Raw genomic sequence first — 27,734 nt, forward strand, 5'->3', positions numbered from 1 at the left:
ATTGATTATTGTAAATAGGCAGCTCTGGAGAGAATGAAATTGGTTGAAATTTTTACTTATCCTATAAAGTTCTACATTATTCTTAGAAAATAGCTAATCTAGAATTCTTGTAGTATATACGTTTTTTTTTCACACTTCCTGTTTAGGCACATAAAGTAACAATATTCTAGGTGAAGGAAAGTGATCTTTTATTGGTATTGATATACATGGTGGTATTCATAATTTTATTTGAATTCTTGTCCTGATTACTGTTGAGATTTCATTGTGTTAAGGCACAAGAGAAAAAAAGTGTCAAGGGCTCAGCCCTGTGACTACGGATGGGTTGTGGTATTTGGATTCTATGTAGTCTAAAAAGAAGTAGAGATGGTCTAGAAAAGCCATGTTTTTTTAAAACCACTTTTTACAATAAGAGGCTATAGCTGAAATCTTGTCTGAGAGTAGACTATGATTAAGTTGCTAAGATACATCAATCATAAATTAAATTTAATAAATGTACACAACAGTGTATTATATCTTCTTTCACTACTTCTTTCACTTCTTCGCTACTAATATTTTTAAGTGTATATGAAGGAGCCAGAGGACTTGGCATGTTTTATTTGCTACAGTAATTCTTTGGTTCAGTGCTTTGTCAATTCACAGATGAATTATACAGACTCAGTATAGTTTGTTTTGTTCTTTGCTACATTGTACTATAGATGTCAATGTGTATTTTTTTAGTGTTAGGATTGATAAATACTTTCTACTTTTATTCTGTGTTTAGATGTGAACCGGAAGTGTTGGTGTTTCACAACTAAGGGGATGCATGCAGTGGGTCAGTCTGAATTAGTCATTCTTCTGCAGTGTCTACCAGATGAAAAGTGTTTGCCAAAGGATATCTTTAGTCACTTTGTGCAGCTTTATCAGGATGCTTTGGCAGGTAGGAATGCTTTATGATTCTGTCTGTACCCTCAATAAATGATCAGCATTTTTGGACTCAGATATAAAATAAGGATCTTAAATTTGAAAGTTTGGCATGAGATTTTTATATTATTGGCAAGTTAGAATTCAGCATGGTTTGGAGAAATTATAATCTTCAGTAGTTTACTTTGTATGGTGCTTATTTACTTCATCCAGGTGGGTGGTGGGAACCCGATTACTTGAGCCGACACCCTGCCTCCTTGGGTCTGTATTAGTAGGAACCTTGAGCTGGAACTATGTATTCTAACCTGAGTACTCTAATTTAGGATGTGGATATCCTAATTCGTGTCCTGTGTTCTAGGCTAAATGCCTACCCCAAATTATCAATGTTCATTTAATAATTTTAACATTATAATGAATATTCATTTCAAAACAGCATATGAGTTTGATATGGTTTAAGAACTAAGTAATAGGGGCCCGGCGGTGTGGCCTAGCAGCTAAAGTCGTTGCCTTGAACGCGCCAAGATTCCATATGGGCGCTGGTTCTAATCCCGGCAGCTCCACTTGCTATCCAGCTCCCTGCTTGTGGCCTGGGAAAGCAGTTGAGGACGGCCCAATGCCTTGGGACCCGGCACCCGTGTGGGAGACCTGGAAGAGGTTCCAGGTTCCTGGCTTCGGATTGGCGCAGCACCGGCCATTGCGGCTAACTTGGGGAGTGAATCATTGGACGGAAGATCTTCCTCTCTACCTCTCCTCCTCTCTGTGTATCTGACTTTGTAATAAAAATAAGTAAATCTTTAAAAAAAAAAAAAGAAAAGAACTAAGTAATAAATATTAATGGTAACCATGTAAAGATAAAGTCATATCTATTAGAAGTTGGAGAAGGCTAAGAATATTAAATATAAGGAAATACTGTCCAAGATTGTTAAGAAGAAATTATATATGTTATCTGACATTATAGTTTATCCTCCATACTGACTTGATAGTGAATGTAAGAAGTACTACAAGTGGACTAAATTTTCACTTACTGTTGTACAAATAAGTTAGTAAACTATCTACAATTGATAAATATGTAACTAGTATAAATACAGGCATTTTAAAAAAATAAATGATAAGTTGCCTGTGTGGTCGCTTATCACACTAATCATCTATAGCACAAAACTCCCATATGGATGCCAGTTCATGTTCCAGTTGGTCAACTTCTGATCCAGCTCCCTGCTTATGGCCTGGGAAAACAGCAGAGTCTGGCTCAAGTCTTTGGGCCCCTGCACCCATGTGGAGACCCTGAGGAAGCTCCTGGCTCCTAGCTTTGGATTAGCTCAGCTCTGGCTGTTGAAGCCATTTGGGAATTGAACAACTCAGATGGAAGATTCTCTCTCTCTCTCTCTCTGTCTCTCTCTTTCTTCCCCCTCGCTTTCTATGACTCTGACTTTTAAGTAAAAGACAAATACATTTCTAGAAAAACCTGTGCATATGTGTACTTATGAATAAAAATGCTGGCTGGATATTTTCAGCAGTGTTAGATGATTACATTATTGCCTTGAGTAACTTGCCAATTCATATCTACCTGTTGTTCCTAACTCCATTGTTGCCTACATTTGACTTCACCGGGTTTTTCTCAGTCTTGCAGATATGAAATGGTATCTTATTTTGATTTTCATTTCACTGATTATTATTGATACTGAGCATATATTCATATATTTGTTGAGTATTCCTGTTGAATCTTTTATTTATTTATTTATTTATTTATTTATTTATTTATTTTTTGAGAGACAAAGTTTATTTAGCAGGTAATATTGCTTCTTTTTTTTTATTCATTAATTACATTGTATTATGTGTCACAGTTTCATAGGTACTGGGATTCTCCCCACCCCTCCCCAAACCCTCCCCATGGTGGATTCCTCCACCTTGTTGCATAACCACAGTTCAAGTTCAGTTGAGATTCTCTCATTGCAAGCATATACCAAACATAGAGTCCAGCATCTTATTGTCCAGTCAAGTTCAACGGCTTCTTAAGAACTCGCATTTATTTTTAACGTATTGGTTACTCATTACTATGTCAATTAATTCCATAATGATGTAAATTTTTGCTGATGGTATGTTGGAGCTTTTAACTGATTGGGATGATACTCTGCTGGCTCTGTCTCCAAACCAGAGAGGATATACCTAAGAATCTTTTATTTATTTGTTTAATTATACAGTTCCACAGGCTCTGGGATTTTTCCCTCTTCCGTTCTTCAAATCCCCTTCTCCATTGGTTCCCCCATAATGTTAGAATAGTATAGTCCTTCAAAAATAGTCATATGTCCACTGTTCTGCTGTTTGAATATATTCTGACACTGTAAGTATGGACAATAGCAGAGTCTCTTTGATTTGGAAGTAGAGATGCATACTGCATTGTGTCTTCCCATCTTGATAGGATAGTCTCTGTTATACAGTTCCTCTAGATTGTATGTTCATGCATGTTTACCTCTGTATCTATTGATCTTGTATTTTGCATGAATTTTTGCCTTATATCAGAGAGAACATATCATATTTGTCCTTTTGGGATTGGCTTATTTCACTGAACATAATGATCTATAGTTGGGACCATTTTGTTGCCAAATGGTAGAATTTTGTTCTTTTTAATGGCTGAGTAGGATTCTATAGCATAGATGTACTTCAGGTTCTTTATCCACTCCTCTTTTAGTGTGCATCTGGGTTGTTTGCATCTCTACACTGTTGCGAATTATGCTGCTTTAAATACAGGGTTGCATGTCACTTTCTCATATACAGCTTTCATTTCCTTTGGATGTATTACTAGAAGTGGGATAGCTGGGTCATGCAGCAGATGAATTTTCAGTTGTTTTAGCACTCTCCATACTGAATTCCATAGTGGTTATACTAATCTACACTCCCATCAACAGTGGAATAAGGATAAGGTACCTTTCTCACATGCATTCCAGCAGGTGGTATTAGTAGAGTTCTGAATGTAGGCCATTCTCACTGGAGTTAGGTGGAACTTCAGTGTAGTTTCTCTTCATATTTTTCTGATAGCTACAGAGTTTGAACATTTTTTCATATGCTTGTTAGCCATTTGAATTTGTTCTTTTGAAAAATGTCTGTTTCCTTTGCCCATTTCTTCACAAGGTTGTTTGTTTTGCTATCATTGAGTTTCTGAAGTTCTTTGTAAAATCTGGATATTAGCCTTTTGTGAAATCCTTGTTTTTATTTTTCATCCATGTTTCTGTTAGTGTTTTGGAGTGATCTTTAAATTTTTAAAACATACATATAATTGATTATGATCTTTTGTTACTGTCTAATTATCCTGTATGTATTAGTTTTCTGTCCCTCTCTTTATTTCCTTTTTATTTACATGAGAGCCAGAGAGAACAAGAGGGAGAGACAGAGAGATTGCTCCCATCTGCTTGTTCTTTCCCTAAGTGTGCGCAGTGACTAGATCTGGACTGAGACTGAACCTGAGAGCCAGATCCATTATCCAGGTTCCCTGCATGGGTCACATAAACAAAATCACTTGACTCCTCATCCCTGCCTACCAGGGTCTGAATTAGCAGGAAGCTGGACCTAAATATTGGACTGAAGGTTCTCTGATTTGGGACACAGGTGCCTTAACCAGCATCCTAACAAGTACGCTAAACGCTCTACCGCAATATTGCTGTATTTCTAAACCACAAATGTAGTGGCTTGAAACATCACAAATTTATTGTCTTACAGTTTTCAAGCATTAGGAGTACAGGAATGATTCAACTGAATCCTCTGCTTAGGGCAACTCAGGGCTGTAATAGAAGTGTAAGCTGTGTTGCAATTCTCATTTGGGGCTCAAAGTCCTGTTCCAAGCTTGTTGCATTACCAGAGTTCAGTTTCTTGCAGGTCCTCACTGGTGACTGTTAGAGCCTGTCTACAGTTCCTTGTCTTGGGCTGCATAGGTAGTTTACAACATGGATGTTTTCCTTCTTGCAGGCCAGCAGAAACGCCTTTTTTGTTTGGGGTAAGGGGAAGAAATATATTTTTCTTTTAAATCTGTACACCTAGATTTAAAGATCTTATGTCAGGCCCACCCCCATAATTTTTCTTTGACTAAGAAAATGAGGGAAATAATCCTACCTAGTCATAGGAGCTTCCCAAGGGAAAATAAGCATGGATGCCAAGAGGAGGTAGAATTTTGCTTATACCACACAGTATTTCTATCCTTTTCAAAAATATGAACCAGATCTTAGCATACTTTATCTGCTTGTTTAATATCCTTACCAATACTATTATTCTTATGTGTAGTTTCACTTTTAATCAAAGCTTTTATTTTTATTTATGTAATTTTTATGTTAGTACAAAAATTTTGAAAAGATCCACTATATTTTAACATTTCATTTTCCTGTTTCAATATTTACCATAGTGATAAACTTCTTCTGTTAATTTAAAGAAATCATGCAGATAATTTGCAAATATGCATTTGTTATGGGGCTGGTGGCTACTCTGTTTTTTACAAAGTTAAAATAGCTTTTTATGTTGGATTATTTGACAATTATGAAATTAAAACAAGATTATTCAAACTGTCAGATGAACATAAAAATATAAAGAAGTAAAACCTAATTTTTTTAAGATTTATTTTATTTTCATTGGAAAGTCAGATATACAGAGAGGAGGACAGACAGAGAGGAAAGATCTTCTGTCCCATGATTCACTCCCCAAGTGGCCACAACGGCTGGAACTGAGCCAATCCAAAGCCAGGAGCCCTGAGCCTCCTCTGGGTCTCCCACATGGGTGCAGGTTCCCAAGGCTTTGTGCCATGCTCGACGGCTTTCCCAGGTCACACGCGGAGAACAGGAAGTGGGGCTGCCAGGATTAGAACTGGTGCCCATGTGGGATTCTGCTGTGTTCAGGGTAAGGACTCAACTGCTAGGCCACCACGCCAGGCCTGAAACTTACCTATCTTACTACCCGGAGATACTGGTAACAGCTTGATATATAACTTAAAGCTGTCTAGATGTCTATTTCCTCATGGTGATTTTCTTTTCCTCTTTTTTTTAAATTTTATTTTTTAATAGTGATTACATGGTTGATCAGGGTGGGAAGGATCGAGATTTAGGGAAAATTGGGTGAAGTCATTGCTTCCAAATTTGCTATTTCTTCCTGTTGTTCCTGGAGGAATGGGAGAGACAAAGAGGGAAACCACTCATGACTTTCCTCACATCCCAGTAGCCAGGAATGAGGAGCCGCCCCCCAGTCTCAGTGTGTACATATACCAAGGGTTTTGTCCAAGTGGTTTGGATGGTTCTGAAATGCTGCCAATTTCACTGATCCAAGGATGAAGTCACCCTCCCAATGTCCATTGTCACCATTGAATGTCCATTGGCTCATTCACTGAGATTTTTTGCTGTCATCATTTGTCTGGCGTAGTTGTCCAGTTTGTTCTGTTCTTCTGCTACAGCACCAAATGTGCTGCCATATTCTCCTTTTTACAGCAGGACCTGTGTCCGCTGCTCCACCTTTTTTATTAAGTAGGACATGTTCTTGAAGGCGAGTCCAAGTACCTGGGCCAGATGTCCCAAACATAGCTGGATCCCCCACCCCTGGGTCTCACAAACCCAGCACTCACCTAGTATGTGGGCCCTGAGACTCCAGCTTGGTGACCCAAGCCCCACAGGATCCCCCACCCCCTGGGGCTCATGAACTCGACATCCACCTAGTAGGCAGACCCCAGGACCTGGCCAGGAGACCCAAATCCCGCTGGATCTCCCATCCTTGTGGCTCATAAACCCAGCACCAATCTCACAGGTAGGCCCTAGGATGCAGGCCAGGTGACCTGAGCCATGCTAAAGTCCCCACTCCTGGGGCTCACAAACCCAAAACCCATCTAGTCGGCGGGCCCTGGGATCCCGGCCAGGAGCTCCAGGCCACGCCATATTCCCCATCTCCAGGGTTCACAAAACCAACACCCACCTAGAAGTTGCGCCCCAGGATCTGGGCCAGGCGACCCACACGCCACCAGTTCCCCTGTCCCCAGGACTCAGGAACCCAGCCCCACCACACAGGTGGGCCCAAGGACCCGAGCCAAATTACCCCAGCCCTGTCAGATCCCCCGTTCCTGGGACTCACGTACCCAGCCCCCACTGGATCCGAGCTGACGTAACTCATCTTACCTCAGCATTCTCAATCTTATTGCACAGCCTGAGCTAGTCTAGTCTGCCCTCTGTTCCAGCTCCTGCTGCTGGGTGCTGTAGCCTTTCCTAGCCCAGCCTGATTGCTGTCCCGGTCCTAATGTGAACTGGCTGGTGTTGCAGCCTGATCTGGCTCCTCCTGCCCCCTACCTGGTTCTCAAATGTGCCAGTGGATGTAATGTGCTCGCTAAGACTGTTCTGTCCCCAGGCCTGACTCAAATGTATGCTGGCGGGTACTCTAACCTGGCATGGTCTGGGTTGCTCCTTGCCTTGCTTCTTGTGCTCACCTGCAAGGACTGCATCCCAATGAAGGAATTTCCCAAGCTCCTCCATCAAGTCTCCTCCCAGTGGCAGTTCTCACACATACCAGTGAGTCATTGGCCCATGTTGACTTTGTCCACCTTCTGTCCAGACAAAAACAATGGCTTTACTCAACTGGCCACACCCATTCTGGTTCCTGTTATTGGGTGCTGCAGCCCAGCGATACCTGGTGCACGCCCAGACACAGCTTTCACATAGTTCACTGGGAGTCAAGAGCTAGTCTGGCCTGTTCTACACCCAACCTGGCTCTCACAAATACAAGTAGAGACTGGAGTCAAGCCCAGTCTGTCGCTCCACAGTGCCAGTGCACACCCATGCCGGTGCATTCTGTAGCCATGTACAGTCATGCTTGCTGCCCTCAATCCTACTCTCATTCTCACCAGTGGGAACCCCAACCCGACTTGGGTACCCCCATATCCCCAGCAAGGCCGGACTCAATCCGCAGTTTTTAGGTGAACCAAGAAAAATCACAGTTCCACAGGGATGAGCCCACATTTTCCTCACAGACCCACTTCTCTCACTCTTGTTCTCTCCTCCAAATCAGTTTGGGTCAGTCCCCTACTTATATATATCTATGAAAGTCCCTCAGCTGTAATTCCTAACCCAGGCATAAAACCACAGTTCATCTCTCACTAACACCTGTGCAATCCCATCATCCCCCTGTAAATCAGGACCCTTTTACCGTGAGGGTGCACCACCAGGCAGCCCAAGGGGCTTCGCCCAGGGTCTTTGGCCAGGCCCTTCCAAGGGGAGCCACACAGCCCAGCTACAGGCAACTGTGTGGGTCATAAAACATAACCTCCAGGATGGGGTGGTCCTGGAACCTGCTAGCTTCCCTCCCCCTCAGGGAGCCAGTGTGCTCAGCTGTACATACCTGCACGGGGCTGTTGATTTTTAATTTGAGATTTAAATGATCAGTGTTAAATTCAACTAAAATATTGATTACATTTATCATAATCTTTAGTAAAATCCGCTGTTTTTAATGTCTTCATGTTTTCATTTAAACTACCTTTGTTTCTGAAATAGACCAGTAATGAAGGTGTATGACTGATTAACTATGCCTTTTATGTCTGAATTTTTTTTGAAGTTTGCCATCATTTGTGAGTGATTAGTTGTTTATAAAATTCTGAGTTACCATGGTTCCTTTCCTCCTTTCTCTCTTTCTCTCATTTCTTGTTCCTTTATTTTCTCTTTTCCCTCATCTTAGCAACTACTTTGGTGATGTTATTTCATTGTCCTCTGGCCATCTGCTGCAATCTAAAGCATTTATTTTGTTTATAATAAATTGCTTTTATTATTTTTCTGTACACCTCTGATTGTTTGAAAATTTTTGGTGCTGGCATCCCATATGGGCACCAGTTCTAATTCTGGCACCCTGCTTCCCATCCAGCTCCCTGCTTGTGGCCTGGGAAAGCAGCCGAGGACGGCCCAAAGCCTTAGGACCCTGCACCTGTGTGGGAGACCTGGAAGAAGTTCCTGGCTCCTGGCTCCTGGCTCTGGATCGGTGCATCTTCAGCCATTGCAGTCACTTGGGGAGGGAATCACCAGACAGAAGATCTTTCTGTCTCTCCTTCTCTCTCTATATATATATATATCTGACTTTACAATAAAAATAAATAAATCTCAAAAATTCTTAGATTACATTTTTTCTCATCTTTGTAAGTTAAATCCTTTTTACATTTGAATGCTAGTTTTTATTTCTTTCTAATCTTCTGCATTTTTTTTTTTTTTGGAAAGAGATATATAGAGGGAAACAAAAAGAAAAATCTTCCATCCACTGGTTTACTCCCCAAGTGGCTGCTGATCCGAAGCCAGGAGCCAGTAGCTTCTTCCAGGTCTTCCACACTGGAAGTGTAGGGTCCCCGGGCTTTGAGCTATTCTGTACTGGTTTCCCAGGCCACAAGCAGGGAGCCGTAAGCAAAGCAGAGCAGCTAGGATAGGAACTAGCACTCATGTGGGATCCTGTTGGATGCAAGGCAAGGATGTAGCTACTGAGCCATTGTCCCATTATCTTCTGCAATTCTGTGCAGGCATATTTATCTCCAGTATTCCTGGGGCTCCCTATATTTAATCCATAGTAATTGAAAGCACAATTTTTTTTCCTCCCAAGCTAACATGTTTTTGAGTTAAACCTAAATCAGAGTGGCACAAGAGCAGTGAATGGATCAACATTAACATCCATCATATATAACAGCTGAGTATAAACTTAACATCGAAGTTTCTATGCAGTTACATCTTGTTTAGCATTAACAGTCATAAATTGATAAAGTTTTGGGGGGAATAATCTTTTTTTTTTTTTATCATTTTATGACACAGTTTCATAGGCTCTGGGATTCCCTCAGCCCCTCCCCAAGCTCTCTCCCCATATTGAATTTCTCCATATTGCTACATTAGTACAGATCATACCCAGTCATGGTTCCTTCATTGTGGGCATGAACCATTCGGAGAGTCCAGCATCTTATTGTCCAGATAAATTCAACAGTTTCATTGGGAGACCATCCTTGGTCTGAAAGTAGAGCTGGCAGAATATCATCTCCTCCAATGAAATGTAACTACACAACTTCAACAACAGGAAGAAACATGGAAATTAACAACACCATGAAGTTAATTAACATGGTAGTGAGTGACCAATATGTTAGAAAATGCTTACATGTTCCATTTGGGAAAGCTCTCAGTGTTGCTTTCATAGTGATTTTTTTTCTTATTTTTTTCACAGTGAAAGTCATTGATTTGGAATGACCTCCTGTACCACACCAGATTGAACCAATATATCATTCGTGTTGAAGTTGCATGTTACCATGTTGATCTAAATTGTTTAACAGACCTTCCAAGCAGTCAGTAGTGTGAGAGATCATAGCAACAAACCTAATCAAGCCAGTTGTACCTGTCATAACAAGGGAAAGAGCTCTGGTTTTAAATTAATTCCCTACACACACTCCTTTAACCTTTATAAGAAAGGTAATATTGAAACAGGCAGTCCAGTTACTGTTCTTTGTTTCTGGTTTCCTCAGTTTTTTTTTTCTGTGTTTGAAACCTATTTCTTATTAACTCATCAGAACACTCATTCTGTTTTTACTTTTATTTATTTTCTAGGATTTGTTTTATGTATTTGAAAGGCAGAATTTCGGGGCCTGGCATGGAGACCTAGTGGCTAAAGTCCTTGCCCTGAATGCACCTGGACCCCATATGGGCACTGGTTCATGTCCTGGTAACCCAGCTTCCCATCCAGCTCCCTGCTTGTGGCCTGGGAAAGCTGTCGAGGATGGCCCAAAGCCTTTGGATCCTTTATATACTTGGGAGACCTGGAAAAAACTCCTGGCTCCAAGCTTCAGATTGGCTCAGCTCAGGCCGTTGTTGTAATTTGGAGTGTTAACCAGTGGGCAGAAGATCTTTTTCTCTGTTTCTCCTACAGAGCTCTCTGTAGATCTGCCTTTCCTATAAAAATAGATAAATACATAATACAAGTATTTGAATGAAAATGTGCTTAGTGAGAAACAGTTAAAAGGGGGGAAATATCTGCTTAATATGAGTTTAAATAAACCCTAACTTTTATTTTTTTATTATTATTTTTTAAAGATTTATTTTATTTTTATTGGAAAGTCAGATATACAGAGAAGAGGAAAGACGAGAAGAAGATCTTCCATCCGAGTGATTCATTCCCCAAGTGACTAAAATGGCTGCTGCTGTGCCGATCTGAAGCCAGGAGCCAGGAACCTCTTCCAGGTCTCCCACACGGGTGCTGGATCCCAAAGCTTTGGACTGTCCTTGACTGCTTTCCCAGGCTACAGGAAGGGAGCTAGATGGGAAGCAGGGTTGCTGGGATTAGAACCGGCACCCATATGGGATCCCGGCGCATTCAAGGAGAGAACTTTAGCCGCTAGGCCACGCTGCCGGCCCCTAAACCCTGTTTTAGATCTCATTTTTGTCTCACCCAACAGTAAGAAGAAAAAGAATAAATGCTAAGTGTTTTTTTAAGATTTATTTATTTTTATTACAAAGCCAGATATACAGAGAGGAGGAGAGATAGAGAGGAAGATCTTCCGTCCAATGATTCACCCCCCCCAAGTGAGCCGCAACGGCCGGTGCTGCACGCCGATCCGAAGCCAGGAACCTGGAACCTCTTCCGGGTCTCCCACACGCGGGTGCAGTGTCCCAATGCATTGGGCCGTCCTTGACTGCTTTCCCAGGCTACAAGCAGGGAGCTGGATGGGAAGTGGAGCTGCTGGGATTAGAACCGGTGCCCATATGGGATCCCGGTACGTTCAAGGCGAGGACTTTAGCCGCTAGGCCACGCCTCTGGGCCCACATTTTTTGTGAGTGTATTTTATCCTTAGACCTCTAACATAATTCATACAGTAAATCAATAAACTTAGGAATATATCAGTATTTTTATTTTTAGTTATTTAAATATGCACTATGATAGTATAAGCTGCTTCATGTTCACAAGCGGCTTTGGTAAAATTGGAAAGTAAGTTATTACTTAATAAATGTGATTTATTTTAAAAGTAATTTTATAAACATGGATCTTTCATGATGAAAGGTTTGGGATTAATGTTTGTTAGTGTGGTCAAATGTGAAATAACAGTGGTTATTAAAAAATATGGTTTATTTGTTAAGAGAAAGTAATCAATGATTTTGTTTGTTTGTTTTAGGAAATGTTGTGGGCAACTTGGGACATTCTTTCTTTAGTCAAAGTTTCCTTGGCAGTAAAGAGCATGGTGGATTCTTATATGTGACATCTACTTACCAGTCACTACAAGACCTAGTGCTCCCAACCCCACCTTACTTGTTTGGGATTCTTATCCAGAAATGGGAAACTCCATGGGCTAAAGTGTTTCCTATCCGACTAATGTTGCGACTTGGAGCTGAATATCGACGTAAGTAATAAGACCGTTAAGTGAAATGGCCAATGCATTAATGACTGAATAAGGGCAGTAATGTTCTCGGCTCTTTAGTTTGGTGGTATAGGTCAGCAAAAATGATGTTTTGAAATAGCTCTATGTTAAATTTTTCCACTGTTTCTACTTGATTTGCTCCTAATGGGAAATACTGAAAGTATCAAATGAGAAAATTGGTTATTATCACCATGTAAGCTTATTATTTTTATAGTTCATTGAGAAAAATATTGTTTTTAAATAAATGAGTTTGAACATAGCTGCTTTAATAGTGTCTCTTATAAATGATACGTATATCCTTGGTGGCAGATTGGAATACATGGCAAACAGTATTTTACTTAACAGATCCTGGAAGTTAGTTGTATGAATACCACTCTCAATTGGCAGGATAGCTTCAGAAAAAGAACTTATTTTCCTGTGCAACTAAGTTGTAATTTTATTTATTTTTTAGGATAACATTTATTTATTTATTTTTTAAAGATTTATTTATTTTTATTGGAAAGTCAGATATACAGAGAGGAAGATCTTCTGTCCGATGATTCACTCCTCAAGTGGCCGCAACGGCTGGAGCCAGGAGCCAGGAGCCAGGAACTTCCTCCAGGTCTCTCACACGGGTGCAGGGTCCCAAGGCTTTGGGCCATCTTCAACTGCTCTCCCAGGCCACAAACAGGGAGCTGGATGGGAAGCAGGGTTGCTGGTGTTAGAACCGGTGCCCATATGGGGTCCTGGGCGTACAAGGTGAGGACTTTAACTACAGCACTAATGCACCGGGCCCTAAGTTGTGAATTTAAAAAAAGAAAAATAAAATGTAAGTTTTATTTTGAACACTATAAGCTAACCTAGTTAAAAGTGTTGTCATGTAGGAATCAGACCATTTGAATAAGGTTAATCACAAGCTGTATAACTTTGAGCTAATCAGGTTCTCATATTTTCACTCTCGTTTTCTGCCATTTTCTTTTGTAAGCTGAAGATGATAGTGCTAGTATTGTATATTATATTGAATTATTAAAAGGATAGAATGAGGTAATTAAATACTTTATAAATAGTGGGACAATATATATTTTTAGCAAGGCAACTTAATTTTTTTACTCACGTGTTCATTAATTCATTAAGAATTTAGTAAGGACCTATTATATGTTATAAATCCTGGGATTTCAGAAATGTCTAGACATAAATACAGTCCTTTGGCAACCTGTATAAGGAAGGCGTACAAAAGTCCTCATTTTAGTTGTACATGATGTTAAAACCTGTGCTTAAAGTTAGATTCCTTGGGAGCTCCACAATGGAATGAATGAAGTAGTTAAGAGGCACTTTTCAGATCTACGTTCCTGTGGCAGAAACTATGAGGGAGGCAAATGGATCAGCTAAATGAAGCAAGGAAGGTTAAGATTGTGTGCAGAGGATACATTCATAGCTTCCATAGGCCTTTCAAACCTCAAAGTTGGCAGGATGAGTCATGTGGTACATCACTTGGTATTTGGCTGTCCCTTGGCGATCCTACTTAGGAACTATAGAAGAGTGGACTTTTAAATGTTCTTGATCAAAGAAGAATCAGGAAATCATTGTTTCCTGGACCATGTCAAATCATAGCAACCCAATTTAAAGAAGATTGCTTCCTAAGACCTGTGCATCATTTTTGGAACTACTAATCAGAAGACAAATCTGGGGGGGTTAACATTGTGTTGTGGTAGGTAAAACCATGTCCTAGCTGCTCCATTTCCTGTCCATCTCCCTGTTAATGGTCAGAGGAAAAGCAGTAGAGATATCCCAAGTATTTGGGTTCCTGGCTTCTGGGTTTGGCCTGGCTCAGTCCCTGTTGGGACCATCTGAGAGGTTTACCAGCAGATTGAAGAGCTACCTGACTCTATGGCAGTCTGCTTCTGTCTCAGTCTCACTAATCCTGACTTTCGAATAAATAAATAATTTTTAAGAAAAAGGGCTTATTCTCATTAAAAGACTTTGGCTTAGGATTCCTTTTTAATGATTTATTTATTTGAAAGGCGGTTAGAGTGAGAGAGAGAGAGACAGAGAACAAACACAGAAAGAGATCCATGTACTGGTTTACTGCCCAAACAGACAAAACCCAGCTGGGTCTGGGTTTTATGCTGACTCCAGGAGCCAGATTTCCTAGGTGGGTGGCTGGGGCACAGACACTATGGCCACTGGTCAACCTGAGAGAAACTGGGGCTTGAACCAAAACTCATATGGGGTGCTGGTATCACACATGGCAGCCTTAACCCACTGCCCTGCCCCCGCCAATGCTGACTGCTGCTTAGGATTTGTCTGCTTCCATGCTGCTTTTTGAGTTGTAAATTTGATACGTTCTGATGAGCCATTATCATTATATTTTGAAAATTATAGTAGCTGCTTTTTAACCAGAATTTTAAATTACCAAGCTAAATTTAGTCTGATCATTTCTGATTTTCGTAGTTTATCCATGCCCACTATTCAGTGTCAGATTTCGGAAGCCATTGTTTGGAGAGACGGGGCATACCATCATGAATCTTCTTGCAGTAAGTTGGAATTTTCTTTTTCTTTTTTTCTTACCAACATTTGTGAGCAAGTTGAGAAGGATTTTGTTGTTTTGATGGTAATCACGCTATTGCGTGGAGGAAAAGAAGCAGAACATACAAGAATATACTCCTTTGAAGTATATGGAATTCTGGAGCAAAATAGTAGAGATTTTCAATAAGCATCTAACATAGGATCTTGTTATTAAGATTGGCTTCCTGGAGGATTCCCCTGTGTCTATTTTGTTTCCTACTTGGCTAGTCAAGTCAGAACTTCCACTCAAATACCCCAAGACAGTGAGGCTTCTACTCTGCTGATTCATCTCTTACGTGGATTTGGATTCAAACTTCACCCTGTCTGCCTACTGACTGGACTGTCCTGTATCTCCACTGCCGTGCAGACCTTGACTCTGTTGACCAAAGAACATTGATTGGCTTGGATCCTCTGAGCTCTCTGTGCAGAGGCTAAGGTCAACCCAGGGTATTTGCAGGATTTATGAGGTGCTGCATGGCTAGCTCACCTGTGACTCTCCTGGCACCTCTTTAACCTCTGCTGTGCATATACATTGCTTGTCCCAAACAAGGTGGTCACCTCAGGCTAACAAAATTGTTAGCACTCATTTGTCACTAGGCACTGAGATTACCACTTTTATAATGCTCTAATCAAGTAGAGCCCTTCAGGAAACAAAGCTTATTTTTATGAAGTAGGGGAACTTTTCCCTGCTTGAATTGCCTAACTAGAAAACAAGGCTGAAGAACAGTCCTAGGCCAGAAAGATCCAGAGTCAGCTCAGTTGTTACTGCTTGAAATTGTTTTTCAAGAAGCCTCAATGTGTTGTGTTTTCTTTATAAACCTAATCCCAAAGCACTAATGTAATTGCTTTTTAAACTATTTACCCAGGTTTCTAGTTGCTTTTGGAGAGGGATTCATTGAGCATCTCACACTGCTGTGCTGAAAGTTATAGTTTCTTATCTTTCAAAGAGATCTTATCAATAAGAATAACTTTTGCTTGTTAGTCATGTAGTGTAGTTCCTTTTTCTGTATAAACCCTTGTATTCTATCTGGCATGATTTCTTTCAGCCTTAAAATGTGTATCATTTTGTATAGGTTTGCTTGTGATGAATTTTTTTCAGCTTTTGTATTTCCATCGACATCTTTATTTCTAATCTTCATATTTGAAAGATGTTTTTGCCAAATGTAGTATCTAGGTTGAAAGTTTGTTACTGCTTCACTGTCCTGACTTCTGATGTACACAGTTCCAGAAAAGGAATCCGTATTTCTTGTCTTTGGTCTTCTCTACATAATATTTTTAAAGATTCTCTGGCTACTTTCAATATTTTATTTTACCATCAGTTTGGAGAAATTTCATTATAATATGCAGTAGTAGTATTCCTTCATATTTCTTATGCTAGTAGTTCATTAAGCATCTTGATCTGTGAACTTAATAGTTTTCATCAAATATGTTTTCTGTTCACTCCCTTCTCCAGAAACTCCAATCAGATATCAGGATGCTTGGAATTGTTTCACAGTTGACTGGTGTTCTTATTTCTTGTTCAGTCTTATTTTTCTCACTAATTGTCATTTAGGATAGTATTTTTGTTATGCCTTCAAGTTCACTAATTTTTGTTTTTGCAGTGTTAAGCTACCGTTAATACCATTCACTTTTTTAAAAAAGAAGTTTCAGACACTGTAATGTTTATCAATAGAAATTTTACCTGAATCTTTCATCTGTTTACTTTTTTGAACATTTAGATAATGGTAATAATTATGAAGTTCATATTTAGTAATTGTAACATCTTGAATCAGTTCTGATTCAGTTTTTTTGACTTTACTTTAACTTTGAGTTCTTCTATCCTACTTCTTTTCATGTTTAGTGTTTGTTTGTTTGTTTGTTGTTAGGTATACTGCACACTATGAATTTACCTGGCTTGGATGCTGGATAGCTCTGCATTTCTATCAGTGTTGATTTTTAAAAAAAGATTTATTTATTTTTATCTTAAAGTCAGAGTTACAGAGAGGGAGAGGCACAGAGATCTTTCAATCTTTCATCTGCTGGTTCACTCCTTGTGTGATTGCAGTGGTCAGGGCTGAGTCAAGCTGAAGTGAGGAACTTCATTTGAGTGTCCGAAGGAGGTGGCAGGGCCTAAACACTTGGGCCATCTTATGCTGTTTTTCCCAGGCCTTACAGAGGTGGATTAGAAGTAGCACAGCTGGCATCTAGGTCAGCAGGGGATCTTGGCTGCTCATCAGAGGATGAAAAGCAGAACAGATTGGACAATTCTGCTGGCCAAGATTTGCATCATGTTCCTGGGTCTGTGGATGCTCTAAGGCGGTCTTGATCAGCCAATATACCTTGGAAAGATTTTCTCAATCCTGGTACATGTTATTCTGAGATGTTCTCAAAAGATCTCAGAACTATCAAATCCTCTTAAGTAGCACCCTTAAAACAGTCTTCCCCCACGTCAGGGTCTTTAAGGTGTCATCAACTTTCCCCATCTCTGAGTGCGATGTAGTTTGACAGCAAGGAGTGGCTCCCTCCCCCTCTTCTCCTGTGGACACAGGAGAAAGACAAACAGAACTGAAACACTTGCCCCACCTGCCTTCCTCCATACTTGACCCTTCTCTCCACCCAAATCAGAGACCCACATATACGTGCATTCCTCTCAACCATATAAATAATATTAAAAAGCAAATAGAAAATCAAAAAAGAAAAAAGAAGTGGAGCAGCTGGGACACAAACCAGTGCCCATTTGTAATGGGCATCACAGACATACCACAAAGCTGGCCCTCTTATCAGCATTCTTGAGCTCTGTTACATGTGACATAGTTAAGTTTCTTAGCATCACCCTCTTCTTCCCATCAGTTTCTGCATCTTCCAGTCTTCTGGTAGCCCTACCCATAAAATTTAAATCATCTTTAACCCTTGTCTTTGTTTACATTCCATGTCTAATCTAATGTCAAGCATTGTTGCTTTCCCCTTCAAAATACATCTAGAATCTGGTAACTTCTTGGTACCTTCTTTCTTTCTCTAATATGTGCTTAAAGTTGACAGTGCAAGAAAGAGAGTGTGAGGGAAAATCTGTATGCCAGCTCATTCACTCCCCAGATGTCCATAGTGGTCCCAGCTGAGCTGAAGGTGGGAGCTCAGTCCAGATCATCTGTGGAGGGCTACAGGAACCCATTTACTTGATCCATCACCACTCTCTCCCAGGATTTCATTAGCAGAAAACTGCAATTAGGAGCTGGAGCCAGGGAGCAAGCACAACATTCCTGTGCGGAATGTGGGCCTCTTAGTATTTAAATTGCTAGGCTAAATGCCCCACCTCTGTTAGTGACTTTTGAACTATTAGCATCCTGGCCTACGTTTCACTACATCTCACCTGAATTATTTTTGTTGTGTTTTTCTAGTTTTCTGTGTGCTATCCTTGCCTGCTCTCCACCTTTTTTCTTTTTTCAAAATTTGTTTATTTACCTGAAGTACAGAGGCACACAGATAGAAACACAGATTCATATCCCCAAATGCCTGTGTTAGCTAGGGCTGTGGCAGGTGGTAGCCAGGAACCAGGAAAGCAGTCTAGGTTTCCCAAGTGGGTAGCACGACCTGCTGCTTCCCAGGGTGCACATTAGCAGGAAGCCGGAATTGAAGTGTAGTCAGAACCTAATATTGGGTGTCCCAGATGGCATGCCAGTTGCTAGGCCGAATGCCCATCTCTTGCTACCTAGTCTTTACAGAAAAGTCAAAACTATTAAAACAGATCAAAAGCCTCCTCAAATTATAGTCAAAAGTCCTGGTGATAGTCACACTAACCTTTGAAATCTGGTTGTGTGCTTTAACCTGGAGTCCTTTCAATCTTGTTTATTTTGCTTCAGCCACTGTAGATATGCTTTAGTGTGTGTGTGTGTGTGTCTGATATAGTAAGAACAAAGCAAATAAAGAATCCATAATACCCTTTGCAGTTTACCTTAGAGGGAGGAGACAGTTAACAAATAAACATAGAAAAGGTTAAATGGTGATAAAGCAGAGTAAGCATTTAAATGTTTAATGTTATATAAAAAAGAATATGAAACTATTTGTTTTACTTCCTTATATTAGTTTACAGTATGGAATGCTAGACTATAAACAGTAAGACTTTTATGATTATGATTTCCATATCATTTAAATAAGATATTTTCATTTTGACATTCTTTGTGTTTATGCTAATTTTACTACTATAAATCAAATCTTTGGAAGTGTTCTTTATTCTAATTCATTACTGAGTTCTTTGTTCCAATTGATGAGTTCTTTATCCTAATTCAATCTGCTTATGCTTAGGATTTCAGAAATTACCAATATACCCTACCAGTAGTTCAGGGTTTGGTGGTTGATATGGAAGTTCGGAAAACCAGCATCAAAATTCCCAGCAACAGATACAATGAGGTAAGAATTATCACGAAAGCATCTCTTTCATAATTGAAACATAAATGAAGGTGAAAGGTGCATGGTTACACATAAATTTTACTGTTAATTGGTAATGAAATCCGTAGTAGTGTATGGCTTAGTCAAGCTATAGAGAATTTCATTACAGAAAGATTAAGTGCTAGATTTGTGATTTTAACCATTGATTATGTCATTTGACTCTTTAGATTTGCATCTTGATGGTATAAAGTATAAAATTAACTTTATATCTATAAAATAGGTGGCAAGAATTTTTCAGTGTGTCTATAAATGTATGTTGTTTTGGCTATCCTTAAGCACAGCTTATTTTTAAGTTTTGAAATAGCTTTAAATGAGGCTCTCAAAGGAAATGGTTACACATTAAATTAAGCTGAAAGAAATTGTACATCTTGTATGCACACTAACAGACTATCTAAGTAATTGTGTGTGTGTTTAAATGTAAAGATTTTTTTTAAAATCAATTCTTAGATGTGGTAATCATTGGAGTTTTTTTCCTAAGGTTTATTTAAAAGATGAAGAGCTCACAGACACGTGAGCCATGTTCAGGAATGGAGTGGGCCAGGAGGGGAAAGGTGAGAGACAGGGAAGTGTGTTCACAGGAAGAGAAAGCTAGCCCTTCCATATTGCTGGTTTTTATTGTGAACCTGGGAAGGAAAGTGTTTTCATGATACCCACCCCCAGGTCCCCATTGAGGGGAAGTACATCCTGAAAGAGGTTTCATTTGGTTTATAGGTACATTGGTAGGATCTACATGGAGCAGAGGTGATGTGGCTTCCATCTCTTGACTCTAAGCTAGCTACCTATCTGTTCCGTTTAATTCCCCCCTGAGATTTCCAGCTCTTAATCTTACTGAAAGGTGCAGATTCATTATATCTTCTGTAGCTATTTCCTGCTGATTAGGAGCATGGAGCTTGCCTATCCCAGGTTTGTAAGTCTTCCCTATGGATTCCTCTCACAAGCCAGAAAATTTCCAGTGTGACTGGCTGTGTCTCCCACATTGATAGCATGACTCTGAGAAATTGTTTGCTTCTGAAATAGACAAGTCAGTATGAACAAAATTGGAAAAAAAAAAACAAGTTGCAGCTAGTGCTCTTCAAGAAGGGAAAATTGTATTTTTTTTTTTATTTGTTTTCCACATGCTGGGTAGTGGTAAATTGCACCAGTACAAATTATAAAACCATATACCAAAAAAAAAAAAAAAAAAAGAAAGAAAACCATATCGCTTGAGTGTTAGACTTTTAATGTCCCTTTCAATGAACAGACACCTTTAGAGTAGAAGTGCCATTAATTACTGCTCCTCATTGTCCTCTTAGTATTAATTACAAGGCTTGTCAGTTGTTCATGACTGCTTCACACATGTCCACAGACTTGGATGTTTGTAGAAGTTGGCTTGAAGAGTTGATCCAATTACCTAAAGCAATGGTCAGGTTTTTAAAATCAGCTCATATGGCTTGTCAGTATCTTGTGTTATTTTGAAAGAACTCACTAAGGTGTTCTGTTAACAATAACAACTTTCAGAGAAGTTCAAGAGATAAAGTAGGGGAAAACATGTCTGATTTAAAGTGCAGCAGCCCTGATTTGTGAAAAGCAAAGGCTTATCTTTCTGCCCTTGGAAGTTGTACTTGAGATCTTCTGTTGGTTTAGAGGAGTAGGCACCCTTATCTTTCCTGTGCACTTAGGTATTTTTCTCACTTTTGCATGGGCATCAGCAACAGGGGTGGCCTGACCATACAACAGGTGCTCTGAGGCCAAACCATACACCCATAGGCTCTAGTCCTTGAGATAGGAGATCTAGATGTGTCGGGTGCTAACAGAACATGAAAACACAGGCTACTTGATAACGCTAAAAACTTAGTGTTCGCTCCACACAGCGAGTATCGTGGCCTGACCCAGAGAACCATGGTGCTCCCCCAGCTCAGGCTCTTGCATTTGCTTAGTGGGAGTAGCAGCCTGGCCCCAGGAGACATGTAGCACTGACTATACCAACTTCTAGGACCCTCAGTGGCCCTCATCGTGGCCTACCCCCAGTCCACTGTGCAGGTCGTGCAGTGGCAGGTGCTAGAGCACCATGGACTCCAGTCAGCACCAGCAGACCCCTCTAGGGCTATCCCTCATTAGAGTTTTCAAGGAATTTTATTTTAAAAGTTAATTTGAGCTAAAAATTGTTAAAATTGATTTTATAGATTAGGAGATAATTCATCATTTATTCTGTTTTTTTTTTTTTTTTAATAATCTATTTTATTGTGTTGTTGACAATCTTTACATAGTTAATTACAGTTAAAGAAAGAAAAAGAAAAAAAAAAAGGTTCAGGGGGATAGGGAAGTGGGTAATACTATTATGTCCACATTGTTTCCATCTTGTATCTGAGGTAAAGGGGGATATTGAGGGAGAAGCCCCACCCGGTTTCCCGCCCACCCCGAGTCCCGGATGTGGGGCATGCTCTGAGATATGTGTTCGAGTGGTGTTAATAGTTCTCCAGTTATGAATCGCTGCCAGTTTCGCTCGATGAGGTCGTCCACTGATTGATATGGTCCATCATAAAGTCTCTGTTTGCCCCATATATCGCTGCCAACATATAGCTGAGATGAATGATTGATCTGCTCTGTCTTCTGTCTTTTCTTGATTAGAGTTCTGAGTCCAGCAGTTCGATTAGGGAGATCTCCAAAGAAACTTTGAGGTATTCCCAGACTAGTTTCTTGTATGCTCTAGCAAGCACAGGGCCCGGCACAGTCCATCACCACGATCAGCTGGTGGTTGCAATTGCTGGGTTGGTTCTGTTTTCAGTCCCGAGTTGCACTGGAACCAATGGGTGTTGCAGTCCAGTCTGGTTCTGCCCAGCACGTACTCGGCCCTCACACAAACCAGTGGGAGCTGCAGCCTAGTTGGGGCGACCCACAATAACCCCCACCAGGTCCACCCCCTACCCTGGTTTGCCAGTATGTATAGCAGACTAGTCCAGTCTGTCCCACATCCCATTTGGCTCTTGTACTTGTTAGTGGGTATTAGGCTTAGTTCCATCTAACCAACTCAACTATCCAGCCCTCATGGATGTTGTTGAGTGCCTCTCTGTCTAGTCACCCCAGCCCCTGTCCTAGTTTTCATGCCCTCCTGCCGGAGTAGTGACCCAAGAAGGGGGAACCTAATATTGGGTGTCCCAGATGGCATGCCAGTTGCTAGGCCTGGGAAAGCAGTCAAGGATGGCCCAATGTGGGAGACCCGGAAGAGGTTCCAGGTTCCCGGCTTCGGATCGGTGCAACACCAGCTGTTGTGGCTCGCTTAGGGAGTGAATCATTGGACGGAAGATATCTGACTTTGTAATAAAAAATAAATAAATCTTTAGAAAAAATACCAGAAAGTCAGTGTGGATAATTAAATATGATTATAGGACTGGTACAATGATTCAATGGGCTAAATTTTTTTCTGGTGGCACTAGAATGCCATATGGGCACCAGTTCATGTCCTAGCTGCTCCGCTTGCCATCCAGCGCCCTCCATGTAGCCTGGGCAAGCAGTAGAGGATGGCCCAAAGTCTTGAAGGAGCTTCTGACTCCAGCTTCATATCAACTCAGCTCTGGTTGTTGCAGCCATTTGGGGAGTGAAGCAGTGGATGGCAGATATCTCTGTGTCTGTGAACTGTGCCTTTCTAATAAATAAGTAAATCCTAAAACAAATACAGACTTTGGAATCAGAATACCTCGTGTTAACTTTTACTTACTAGCTATGTAAGAGAGTTTCAGAAAGTTCACTTCAAGAAGGGACAGATGTTTGGTAAGAGAGTTTACATGCTGCATGGAGGTCCAGCATTATGCTATGATGAACTAAGCCACCAGCTGCATGCCAGTGTGCCATATGGGCAAAAGCTTGGGTACTGGCTGCTCCACTTTGAATCCAGCTCCTTTATTTTTTTCTTTTTTTATTTTATATATATATATATATTTTATTTTTATTACAAAGTCAGATATACAGAGAGGAGGAGAGAGAGAGAGGAAGATCTTCCGTCCGATGACTCACTCCCCAAGTGAGCCACAACGGCCGGTGCACACCAATCCAAAGCCGGGAACCAGGAAACTCTTCCGGGTCTCCCACGCAGGTGCAGGGTCCCAATGCATTGGGCCGTCCTGGACTGCTTTCCCAGGCCACAAGCAGGGAGCTGGATGGGAAGTGGAGCTGCCGGGATTAGAACCGGTGCCCATATGGGATCCTGGGGCTTTCAAGGCGAGGACTTTAGCCGCTAGGCCATGCTGCCGGGCCCTTTTTGTTATATTTTTGACAATTTTTACATAGTTAATTAGGGCACAAAGGTTCAGGGCTACAGGAATGTGGGTAAGACTATCATTTCCACACATTTTTTTTTTCTATATCTGGGGTAAAGCGGAAGGTAATGAGAGAAGCCCCACCCAGTCTCCTGCCCATCTCAGGTCCCCGATGTGGGGCATGCTCCGAGGGTCTGCTCCAGTGGTTTTCATAGCTCAACAGTTATGAATTGCTGCCAATTTCGCCATTCCAATCATGAAGAAATTGCTGCAGAATCCACTGGTTGACATAGTCCATCTTAGAGTCTCAGTTTGCCATATTTTTCACAGCCAACATATGGCTGGAATAGTTGATTGATTTGTTCTGTCCTCTGTCTTTTCATGGTTAGGGATCTGAGTCCAGCAGTTCGATTGACGAGATCCCCAAAGAAACTTTGTCTGAGGTGAACCCAGACCAGGTTCTTTTGTGTACTTGCAAGTACAGGGCCTGGTACAGTCCATTGCCCCAATCAGCTGGTGGTTGCAATTGCTGGGTTGGTTTTGTTTCCAGCGCTGTCCTCCACTGGAACCAATGGGTGTTGCAGTCTAGCTTGATTCTGCCCAGCACATACTCGACCTTCACATAAACCAGTGGGAGCTGCAGCCTAGTCAGAGCGACCCGCAATAACCCCCACCAGGCCCGCCCACTATCCTGGTTCTCTTGCTTGCCAGTATGTGCAGCAGACTAGTCCAGTCTGTCCCACATATCCCATTTGGCTCTCATATATGTCAATGGGCATTGAAGCCTAGTTCAACCCAACCAGCTCCACTATCCAGCCCACACACATGCTTTTGGGTGCCTCTCTGTCTAGCCACCCCTGCCCCTGTCCTAGTTTTTGTGCCCTCCAGTGGGAGTGGTAACCCAAGAGGGAGGAGCCCACTATTTCCCTTCTAGGCCACTCCCACTCCTACATTATGCACTCTCCATGTGGTTCTGTGATTTATGTCGATAGAATTAGCCCCCAGTGCCAGCTTCTGCCAGCTGATGCTGTGGCTAAGCCCAAACAACCCTTACTGCCGGCAACGCCCGCGTTGCCGTGTACCCCGAGCCGAGCGGAGGGACTAGGGTTAAAAAGAAAAAAAGAAAAAGAAAAGAAAATCACACACACACACACACACACACACACACACACACACACACACACACTGGGTCATTCGTGTAAGAATGCCATTTATTGAAAATCCAGGCTGTCTTAATAAACCTTGACTAGTTCCTCTTGGAGAGTTTTTCCCAGCTCTTTGGCCATTGTATGTCTCGCATGTTGAGGAAGCTTGCGGTTAGGCCAACATGAACCCATCAGTCGTGTGGGGGGGACATTGTGCCCTGTTGATCGGCCGCAATTTCTCAAGCTTTCTCAAGCGCAACTGGTATGAGAAAAAGCAAGATTAGTGCAGCAGGCATATCTGGTGAGGTTAACCCTTGGGGGGCCAGGCCCTGCACCTTACCCACTCTATTTTATGCTTGCCCCAGTCAGAACAGTCAGTCCAACCTGGCTCTGCACTGATCTAGCTCACTTGAGACCCACAGGTGTTGTAGCCATGCCTAGTCTGGTCTGCCCCCAACCCAGCTCACGCTGTCCAGTGAGAGTAGCTGTCCAGCAGGGGAGCACCCCCATATTCTCCCTGCCAGCTTTGCCCCTTCCATCCTGGTTCTCACGTGTGCTGCTGGGCGTTGCGGCCACATCCAGTACAGGTCACCTCACCTTGGCATTCCGTAATGTACACTGGTTTTTGTCACGACCAATCCTGGCTCGCCCTACACTCTGTTCTGGTGCTCATATTCGCCAGTGGATGACATGAACTGGTTCAGCCTGGTCTTCCCCTGACCCATGCCAAATGTGTGCCAGTGGGTAACTTTGCATGGCCTGTTCTGGGCTGTTTCCTATAATGTTTCTTGCGCTTACCTGCTAGGTCTGTGTCCTGCCAGAGGAGTTGCCCAGGCTCCTCTATCAGAACCTCTCCAAATGCCAGAATTAGCGCATACCAGTGGATCCATGAGCCAGCCCTACTCAGTTCACCTCCTGTCCTAATAGGAACAGTGGCTTTTCTTCGCCTTCAACCCAAACTGGTTCTTACTGTTGGATGTTTCAGCCCAGCCACGGCTCATCCATACCCGCATATAGCTCACACATGGCTCAGTAGATAGAGGCTGAGACCTAGCCTAGTCCGTCCCACATCTCCCCTGGTCCTCCAGAGCACAAGATGGTGTTGGAGTCTAGCTCGGCTTGGTGCGTCCAGTTCCAGTCCACACTTGCGCCAAGGGAGACTACAGCCATTTCCTAATCAGGACACAGCCCCCTTTCCAGCCCACGCACTCCTTGGTGGGAACCTCAACCCAGCTAGGGTGTCCCCTTAGCCCCCCCACCCCCGACTGGGCCTGTTCCCAGCCATAGATCACGCCCATGCCAGTGATTGCTCTGACTCAGCTTGTCTCAGCCCCTCACCTGTCCCGGCCCCTGCCCTAGATCCTGTGGCTTAGCGTCCCTGGCTCATGCAGACCAGTAGGTGCAAGAGCCTAGCTCGGCATGACCCTGTGCTCCATCCTGGTCTCTAGTTTTGCTTGTGGGCTAAGGTTCGCTCGGTCCTGCCCAGTCCACCCCATTCCATTACCATCCCACACATTAGCCAGCCATTGGAGCTTCTTTACCCAGCTTCTCTGACCCCCAGGTCTGGACTGTGTGTTCACCAGCAGAAGCTGTGACCTGCCAGGGGAGTTTTCAAAGTTCCTCTGCTTGACCCACTCCCAGACCCAGTTCTCACACATGCCTTTGGGTTTTAGGCCAGTGTCAGGCATAGTCTGGCCTTCCATTTGGCCTTGTATGAGCTGGTGAGCGTTGCAGCCTGGCCCACCCCACACCCTATTCAGGATGCAAATTTGGGTGCTGCTGCCTTGACCAGTCCAGACTGTTGCGGGTTCCTTTACCTGTGATTGATGGCAGGCTCCTTGGTCACACCTAGTAAGGCACCCCAAAAGGGAAAACCTTACCGTCTGTCTCGAGAGAGTGTGTTTTCCCCAATGACCACCGAAGACGAGACTTGATGCAAAAGCAGGAGGCTTTATTTGTTCACCAGTGCGCTGGGGCCGGGGCCAGTTCCTCACGCAGGAGACTGGACACACCGACCTCGAGTCATTTTACTGCCTTCTTTTTAAAGGCTAAAATCACAGGCAGGGAGGGGGCCAACACGGTTAGGGGCTTTCCGGTTGTCTCTCAGTTCTTCATCGTGCTGCTCCTCCCGGTCGTGGGATGCATTTCTTAGTTCTTTCATGAGATGCCTTTCTCAGTTCCTTATCGTGCCTCTCCTTTCTGATAGCTAGCTGACCTTTTGAAATTGTTGCAGTTCTCGGGAAGGGGTCAGCTGCGTCCTATTTATCTTGGGCTCAAGGCTTATTCCAGATGCAGCTGCAAGTTAAGGTTTTTGCAACAGCTGTTGGCCTAATCGCAAACAAGTTACAGAAAGCAAGAAAGCAAATTAAACCCCTCTGTACTTTGAAGCCTTCTTCAAAACTTTTGATCCTAAATATTCCTTTTCACTAGCTTAGTCATCACCACCCCAACTCGAGCTAACTAGTGGGGCTAGAATTTGCACAGGGTTTGGCCCACACATCCCCCACAGAATCTACCCCCCGATATGGTTCTCCTGAGTGCTAGTTAATGTCATGGTCCTGCCTAAGGAGACACATCTCCTGATCCATCATCATTTAAAGGAGGATTTAAAGGAGTTTGGTGTATCAGTCTTGTCCTTAAAGATCATCTGGTCCCTCTCCTCCAACCTACCAGGTCTTATTACTCTTGCTTACCTTGAAAGGAAAAGTTACTCTGTCGTGGGGAATCTTTAGGATTGATTCATATCCCAGAAGCACAGTGGGTTCAACGCGGAGCTACCTAAGCAGCAATTCAAAGGAGCCAAAACCCCAGAGCTCGCCCCTGGGTGACCAGCAGGTGGAGCCTGGTGCCAAATGGCACGCTGGTCACTTGGGGACAGCTCACTGTGTATAAGTGGTGGCTGGAATCAGGGCTCCGAGCATGAAGATGGCCCCAGCCTGGCACCCACCAATAACCTGCAGGCTGCTGGAAGTTTTAACCCCCAGAAAATGATTTTTCAACTACTGGCTCATTCTTCAGCTGGCCACAACGGCTAGGGCTGACTCAGGCCAGGAGGACCTCCAGCTGGGTCTTCCAAGTTTGTGGCAGGGACTCAGGTACTTGGGTCATCTTCCACTGCTTTCC

General features: G+C 42.3%; 1 protein-coding gene across 5 annotated transcripts in view; it reads left to right on the forward strand.

Annotated features, from left to right (window-relative positions):
• The window catches only part of ZFYVE9 (zinc finger FYVE-type containing 9), a 179,112-nt gene that overhangs the window by 127,997 nt on the left and 23,381 nt on the right, over nt 1-27,734 (forward strand). For all 5 annotated transcript variants that reach the window (XM_004588672.4, XM_004588673.4, XM_058655022.1 and 2 more), the window contains 4 exons: nt 761-916; nt 12,026-12,250; nt 14,699-14,781; nt 19,091-19,195. In XM_004588672.4, coding sequence (XP_004588729.2) covers nt 761-916; nt 12,026-12,250; nt 14,699-14,781; nt 19,091-19,195 — 569 coding nt within the window. The remainder of the gene's footprint in view (nt 1-760; nt 917-12,025; nt 12,251-14,698; nt 14,782-19,090; nt 19,196-27,734) is intronic.

This window comes from Ochotona princeps, chromosome 2, assembly GCF_030435755.1.
Source record: "Ochotona princeps isolate mOchPri1 chromosome 2, mOchPri1.hap1, whole genome shotgun sequence".
In the NCBI taxonomy this organism is placed as follows: domain Eukaryota; kingdom Metazoa; phylum Chordata; class Mammalia; order Lagomorpha; family Ochotonidae; genus Ochotona; species Ochotona princeps.